This window comes from Rhea americana, unplaced genomic scaffold, assembly GCF_003343005.1.
Source record: "Rhea americana isolate MKP2758 unplaced genomic scaffold, rheAme1 scaffold_43, whole genome shotgun sequence".
In the NCBI taxonomy this organism is placed as follows: Eukaryota; Metazoa; Chordata; class Aves; order Rheiformes; family Rheidae; genus Rhea; species Rhea americana.
This window is the reverse complement of record NW_028186568.1, coordinates 980,914-989,460: the sequence shown is the minus strand read 5'-3', so window position 1 is coordinate 989,460 and position 8,547 is coordinate 980,914. Positions and strand designations below refer to the sequence as shown.

Genomic DNA, 8,547 nt, shown 5'->3' with positions numbered 1-8,547 from the left:
ATCAAGGCCAGGCCTCTACACAATAGGAATTGGAACTATACACCTCAAATCAAAAGCTCATAGAGGACATGGCTTTAATATTTCATGACTATTATGTTGCAGCAGGGATCAGAAAACACAGAAAGTAGTGACCTTATTGAAAGATGACCAGTAAATAGTTCTGTGAAAACTAGCACCTATAAGCTCTATAACAAAGTCAAGCCCCTACTGCAGGGAAGCGAGAAACCCAATTTCCATTGTTTTCCATAAGTACTTAAGAACAACTTTGGAAAAAAACTAACTATCATCTAGTTCTGGTGTGGTACAGAAATATCATACAAGAGCCAGCTGTTTTTTGTGACTTCACACACACTTACACAGTTGAGATACGGCAAATTCTGTCTCCTGAGAACAGAAGTTTCCGAGTGCCTACAATGAAAGCCACCCCAATCCTTATGAATTAAGTACAAGTTTTAGCTTTTTGGAGGAAAGACTTATGGTCAGATCTTACTGCTGTGTGCAGACCTCTTTGTTCACTGTTTAAGACCACCATACCAGTCAGTGTAAACACACAATCTTAAAATCAAAGCAAGATTTGGGTACAATAAAAGCCTTCAGAAATTGATCTTCACATCAGTCCCTTTATATCTGTTCCTTAAAATAAATAAATAAATAAATAAATAAAAATCAGAAGAATGGGTGCAAAGGACACACCTTTAAACACTCACTGAAACCACTTAGGAACCACTTCAAAGATCTACCTGAAGTTTTAAACTCCTATTATTTTTAACACAATGGTCATGAAAGGCCACTTCTCAACCTAGGGGCCTTTAAACATGCCATCCACACATGTACACATCAAACTTATAGAGTTTCCCAGGTGCACAAATTTCTTGAGCTACACTTTCATGATGGCTTGCCTCCTACACAGGTGGCCTAGGACTCCTCCATTTTTCAAGTTAAAGGCAACAATAATGTTCTGTCTTCCCCCAATGTAAGGAAATAAATGCCAGCCAATTCCTTAACTGCCTGATCACCCTCTGGTTTTGGATTAGACTCCATTATCTAGAAAACTTAGTGATGAGAAGTTAAACAAAGGTAGTCCTGCATGATCATGAAATTACCTGCTGCTTAATTTAAAAAGCTGCCTGAGAAGCTCACAACTGATGAGTCAATAGACTTCTGATTCCCTTTATGAGAAATCCTCTCAGTGGTCATATGCACTGCAAACAAGAGCCTCTTTCTTGGAAGGGGTATGCAGTGCCACAGAATGCAGAACGGTTCCTTCTGGGGGAAGGAAGAGCAGTTTTACCTGCAGTGAAGTAAGATTACAGATATAATTGACCAGTAGCTGAGAACTCACAAGCAGCTAAACCCCCAACTGGTATGGCTCATTTTCACCATTTTTTAATTTGCACAAGTAGAATAAGGAATTAACACAGCTAAGGCCTACTGACGCAACAGTATCAATCATTATCACTGAACTTCTGATCACTCGCACTTTGCTTATGTCTAAAATTAGCTCCAAATTATAGCTTTGCACATCTACGGACTGCGCACACTAGCTATACTGGTGGCAGGCTGCCATTGTGGGAGCAGCAGCAAATTCCCATTTGAATCTTCAAGATTCAGAATTTGTAAAGTATTAACTTCATCAGGAGATTTTTGGGAAAAAAAAATCCAAGCCTTTAAGAAGATTCAACATTCCCATTCTATTAGCTGAAGCTAAAACAGGTATTAGTGCTTGTACTAGCATACTAACTAGGGACTATTTAGATTATCAAATATGAGAAAAAAATTGTGCTTCTTAAGGTTTCATTTAAGCCTATGCTATCTAAAAATTTGCATCTAAAAGCTTGCATCTAGCTTTGTGAGATCAAGAAAAGTAACTAAGTTTAGACTAACACAGTATGTCTACAAGGATATTTGTAGACATGATCAGACTATTACCAAGACCTCCAACAAAATCAGAATTTAAGAATTTTGGTTTTCAAAAAAATACTTCACTCAGGGGACCTTTGCTGTAAGGTAAATTTTGAATTCAAACCAGCACCATTATACAAAGGAAAACTTAAAAACTCCAGTATAACAGAAGGGTGTCATTGTCTGTCTTGTGTTGTTTTGGGTGTTTTTTCTGTTTGCTTGTTGGGGGCAGGGTTTAAGCACAGAGGGAGAAAGAGGGTTTGATTTACCTTATGCTTGAAAAGGTGCTTGAAGCTGAACTAAAGAGATATTAACTGAAATGAATAATAGCACAAAGGACAGCAGGTAAATACAGGAACAGTTCTATCAGCATAAACTGTAAAATTCTTCCACACGAACCCTTAAAATTAAAAAGTAAAAGGCAAACTCCTGCAAAAAGACCCAAGTGCACCACCTAAACAGCCTTCTGCAACTTCAGCGTATTTTTAATTCACAATTCTAGGTGCAGAATAACTTCATCTTTCTAAAGCAAGTTAAAAGCAAAAGAGCAAACCAGCCATTGCCACGTGAAGATTATGGCTACCAAATTTTACTTTTGTAAATGCTACACTACCTGAGCAATCCAAACACAACAGAAACACTAAACTACAGCCAGCTCTTCAAGAAATTTTTGTTCATATCAACCATTAACTTCTGCATTTGTCCCACTATATGAAGATTCAATAACACCTCAAATCTTGAGAAATTTTATTTTCAAGAGCTTAAGGGGGAAATAACCATTCTAGAGCAAATCTAATGGTCTACACAGATTGCCTCAGTAATAGCCATTTGTACTCCCAAATTAAAGTGTTTAATTGCCAGGTGACATGAAGTGCCAATTAACCTCTCAAACATTCTGTGCAAGGCAATTTCTGAAATACTGATACCTATGGTTTGAGAGAATCTGCCTTTGAAGAAACTTTTACTAGGCTGAAGTGAGACAGAGATGGGAATGTTGGCTAATGTTATCTCAGAGGATCTCACTTCCATTTGGACTAAGAAGTCCATACAGCACCTTACTACTAAYGTATTGGAATCATTATCACAAAATACCTGCTTGTCAGGGAGAGCTATCTTGAAGCATTCTCCTTCTTCCTTCTCCTAAAGTTAATATAAGTGATCATGCCAAAAACACAAAGCTGCATTTTTAATTGCTTCCTCTGCCACTTGTAAAGCAACAGCACATAACCAGAAAGCAATAGAAGCCAGTCTGCTTTCATTTGGGAAATTCAGGACATCCTATCCATGGAAAACTTGCTTTTAAAAGAATGCTTCTTCCACAAGAAACCTGAACTCCTATGTAACTTGCCCCCTCTTCACTGGCAAAGGAAAACTTACCTAAATTCAAGTACAGTATCACTCTGTACTGAAATTTTATGACATCTTTCTAAATCTATTATCTTTAGCAAGCTTAGCCTGGATATATAATTATCTTACCTTTGTTACTTGCATCAGCACAGAAATTTTTAAGGCAAATGCCAAAATTGATAACAACTATTTTCTATGGCTTTGAAGACTAGAGACCAAAATGTTATCTGCCGACCTTACAAAAGGTTTCAAGCTTCATGTAAAAACCTCTGTATTTTTAAAATCTGTCCAACGTTCTATTCCACATCTCTTTATTTCAAAAATATCTACATTAATAGAGCTTTCATATTTGACAGGTATAGTTTTGACTTGCATCACTACAGATGTCACTGATCCTGACAGAAATAGATTTGTCATTCTCTCTGCAGCCAGTCACCTATCACCGTTCTGTTTTGCATCTTTTTAGAATGAACAGTTACTGTTTAAATGATCATGTCTGTTCTGTCAGAAAATTACACAAGGTTTTAAACTTAATTATTAAAAGCACTGGAAGACCAGCCATAACATTAAAAATAAATTTTAATGTTAACTCATTTTTAGATTGTTTGCTCTGACACCCAAAGGTTTGGAAATTTAAAGTAGTACTATAGGGACACACAAGTGCAGATAAATCTTTATTGCCATAACTTTGTTTTTTCAAAAATGAGCATTGGGTTTTTAATAGGTCGTAGTTTTATGTCTTTATATGTACAACATTACAACTGCATATTTTAATAATAATGAAATTAGTGATACTTTGATAACTCAACACAGTGTATTTATAAAATGAATTCTTATCAAAATACACTTTTCACTGGGATAATAAATAAAATCCTGTGAAACCCACCTACACAAAGTTAATTTTAACTCTGGTAGAACCCAGTGTGGTACACAGTCCATTTAACTACTATGTTTGCCCCTTTATCCCCCCTACTGATGCTCATCTTCTGGGGTAAGAAAACACTTTTTCCCCCTGTTGTGGTGTGACCTCATTCAACATCATCTTCAGCCAAGCACTGTGCACTTACAATTCTCTGTAAGAAGGAGAAAAACTCATTCACAATTACATAAAATTGACAGGAGGCAACTGATTATCAAGCAATGTAACTTTACACTGAACGTCAAGCAGTGTAGTCAATGAATTAACTCTGATTAAAGTGTTAAAAATTGTGATCTATTTGACATAAATTTTTGAAGTCTGCAAAAACTATATACTGTGCAATACCTAACGAAGTCAAAGTCAGATAAATAATATCCTGACAGCCTTAGCGATGACCTCTGTGTTGTTTTGGACACTGCTCTCTAATGAAACATTTTTGCTCCATTGCTTCCCCAGACCATTACCTCTTGCATATCTGGTGCTTCTCAGTGTTTTCAATCACTAAATGGACCACAAACTGAAATGTAACCAAGCCTGCACTGAAAAGACATTACTGACCCTCTATTCTTTGTAAGGCTATGTTGTAATGGTATCACCTTACAGTTCCAAGAAAGTAAAACTTTTATGATTTATTTAGGGTAGACTCATCTGTTAGCACATTACCAAATTACCGGCACTGTACTTGTTGTAAAAAGGAAGGGTATTTTATATGGAGCTACCAGCACTTTTATTAACAGGAATACCCTCAAGCTTTCAAAATAGTGATGTGTTCTACTGTTAGTTAACACTGTTTATAGCTGGCCCAGAAGCACTAGGCTAGCAAAAGCAACAGGCTAATTCTGATGGAGCTTCATAGCAGTATAGATAGTTAACTACAAAAATAAAAACCAAGACCCAGTACCAGAAAGTTATTCCTGTTTTGACCCGCAACTTGCGTCTGGAAAACAGTGGACCTGCTTACAGACAGCAGAGCTGGAATCAAATGACTCTACTTTAGAAGAGCTTAGTAAACACCCAAGCATGAGAGAAATTTTTTATTTCTATTGAACATTGTTTACTATTAAGGCTGCAYGGTATTTTTCATATCATATTTTAAAAAAAAAAGTTTAAATTACAAAAACTAATAGAACACTCGAGACTGATGTAATGGATAACACAAAGAGTTCAATTACTTTCAAACTTCAACATCAGGGAAAGTTTCACATACCTGGCTTATTGTAGGGAGCTTAGTTAGAAGCATTTGAAACACTGGTGGAGGAAGAGTCTGTTGCAGAACTTGTAATAGCTGCTGCGGCTGTCCACACACAGCAATAGCATTGGTCAAATGATCAACGCCTTTCTCATATTCACCTACATGACAAAAGGTAGTATTTTGAAATCAACCTTCTTAGTAGTGTGAAGTATTTACTTAAGTCATCCATCAACAATGGATTAAAACACTGAGAATCAATCCACACATTTCATTACTCCTCCCCTGTTGAATCTTTTGAACAGAGAAACTTAAAAAAAACAAGCAACTGAATTTTCTTAGGCAAATTTAAGTCTCCTAAACATCTTAGCACTCAGAAATTGTCTCCTAGCAAAGGTGAAGAGTAACCGTTTTACAGCTTACCCTTTAAAAGGATTTATGCAATTACCTTGAGCTAGTAGTTCCTCTCCAAGCTGAATCTCCTCAAGAAAAAACTTCTGAACTGCTTCAGCATCTTTCAGATCAGGCAGCTATACACACACACACAYACACACACAAGAAAACTTAAATTGGCCCATAAAAATCAGTTAAGAAACAAGTTAGCAGAAAACATCCTCAACTTGAACCAAAACCACACAACACAACTATATATCTGTACTGAAACTAGCAAAAAAAAAAAAAAATCACTAAATTAAATATGCACAAGTTCTTTGAAAATCAGATTCAAGTCAAATCATTGCATCGCACACCTGTACAGAGACAGCATTTGAAATCCAATCAAGTATACTACTGTAGCAAATGTAAATTCAACGGTTTGTTACGTTTATCACATCTGTATTTCTTATGTTTGGTTCAGAGGGATTTAGCTCCTCTTACATGATCCATTGGTGGTAGGGAAAAACAAGCAAATCAAATACTTCTAGCAAAAAACTCTTACGTTCTGTCACAGAAGTACCCCTCTAATGATTTTTAAATCTGAAAAGTCCTTATGGACAACTACAAAGAGGAAAACACCATTAAGGCACATCAGAAATGCCATACTTTCTAGTACAATGCCCTTCTCTGACATGAAGGAGGAACAATCCTTTCACATGGTTATTTGTGAAAATTAAAAATAAAGACTGCATGTCTGCAGAAGGGCTTGTAATGTTGGAAGCAACAACAGAGAACTCACACTTTAAATAAATCTCTCAAATAATCCTGGTACAAACAAGATGCCTTTAAAAATAGCATTGCATTATTGAAGACAATATTACCTTGGAAAGCCCGGCTCTCTCTTTGGCAAGCTTCTGTTTCTTCCTTCCTGTAAGGATAAAAACATTGTATGTTTTTAATCTGCAATTCTGCAATGAAAAAACAGTCTTTAGATTTCAGTTAAAAAATGTGAACAAGTCAGAGTTATTTTCAAAATAAGAAACGGGTAATATATTCTAAATATTGAGAACTGAGCACAAGATTGCAACCCACTCTCTGCAGGCGAATACCATTTAGAGGGTCTAATGAGGGCTGGCAGTGGCATATTGACTCAAACCGGCAATTCTCCTGCTGGCTATGGTAAATACCAACTGTGCAGAGCCCAAAGAGTATCATTCTTTCATGCAATACAGAGGCAAGTAAAAGGAAGAGAACCAGAGCAAGTAGCACAAGATCTCTTTACACTAATTTCTAACACTGATAACTAACAGTAGAAGGCTATGTAACCTTCAGCCACAGTCATTTTGGAACACGTGGTGCAAAACCAGCAGAAAATCCAGCAAGTCACAGTGCATCAAGTGTGCTTTTCTAGCTGCTCCATAACAAAGCCTTGGGAATAAAGTTACATTAGATCACACACTTTTTGAAATAAAATAAGAAAACTAAATAGTAAAGAATGGAACAAACATTTACAGATTTAGTCATCCCATACACAGACATAAAGTCTATCTGCAATAGAAAGTTGTACCCCTTCAGCAATATCACTGTAATTAAAATGATATAAAGCTCTGCTTTAATGTCATTAGGGAGGTATAAAGATATTTTATAGTAGCACAGTTATTCACATAAGAAAAAATAATTATTCTACTATAATTGTAGTAATACTAGTGATTTTCTTAAAACAATCATTTTTCTAAGTTATCAGCTCACTAACTGAAATAGTTACACCAAATAACTCTTAATTACAGCCTACAGTTTGATAACTGTACTCTTATTATCTGTCCTCAAAATCTGCTCAGTAAACATCCATGATGACAAAGAAAAACTGCCACATAGTCCTGATTTTTCTTCTGAAGCAATTTTACCAGCTGGATATACTTCCAAATAACATAACTCGCAATTTTAATGAAAACAAGTTAAGAATTAGAGATTGTCCACATGAAGATGACATTCAAGAATACTATATTCTAGTTTTGATAATCTAACATGTGAAATTTGTAGATAAGATCTAATGTTCTTATATAAAAAGGAGTTCACACTGTAACTGTGTTCACCTTTTTACCTTCTAGAGACTTTAATAATCCTTAATGCTCAAATTTCTACAACTTATTGACCTGTGTGCAATATTTTGCAACATCATACAGAGAAAAAATTGATATATCATATAGAATTGTAGCTGAGTATACTTTCATTTTGGTTATTTTTTATTTTCAGTATTGAAGACAAATTCATCTTCTGTAAGTTGGTGCTTTTTCCGAAGCTTTAAATTGCACAAAACTTTAAACTGCATTATTACACAAGCCTATTTCCACTAAGCACTACTTCTTAAAGATGAAATAAAAAATGAAAACAAAACATCTATCTGAAATGTCTCACAGTCATAAATAAGTCACATTGCAGCTGCATTACATCCAGTGAAAACATCAATGAAAAGTGCAACGTTTTACAGCTTAACTTTTGCACATCAGTCTCAAGAGAAAGTGGTGCTTCCTTGGCATGTACTATGATATCTTCTAAAACTTTAGACCAGGTACTAGTCACCAACCTATGCGCTCAGAGATTAATAATAATAAGAAGAAATGACATATGCAGGTAACTATAGCCTTTATACCAAAAGCTTTTGACCACTGATCACACATGGAYGAAATCATATGTTTTAATCTAAGCCTGATGAAAGAATGCAAAGTAGCACCGACATTTTAAGATTGAATACTGATCTAGAGAGTCTTTAAAGGCTGACTACAATCCAAATTTTCCTCTCTCTCTTTTTTTTTTT

The 8,547-nt window shown here is 35.6% G+C and overlaps 1 protein-coding gene across 1 annotated transcript in view; it reads right to left on the bottom strand.

The window, feature by feature from the left end:
- Window positions 1-3,810: 3,810 nt before the first annotated feature.
- The window catches only part of TOMM20 (translocase of outer mitochondrial membrane 20), a 7,806-nt gene continuing 3,069 nt past the window's right edge, over window positions 3,811-8,547 (bottom strand). Inside the window, exons 2-5 of the mRNA XM_085315466.1 lie at window positions 6,614-6,660; window positions 5,806-5,887; window positions 5,376-5,518; window positions 3,811-4,322 (exon numbers count right to left, since the gene is read on the bottom strand). Of these exons, the coding sequence (XP_085171592.1) occupies window positions 4,278-4,322; window positions 5,376-5,518; window positions 5,806-5,887; window positions 6,614-6,660 (317 nt within the window). The 3' untranslated portion in view covers window positions 3,811-4,277. The remainder of the gene's footprint in view (window positions 4,323-5,375; window positions 5,519-5,805; window positions 5,888-6,613; window positions 6,661-8,547) is intronic.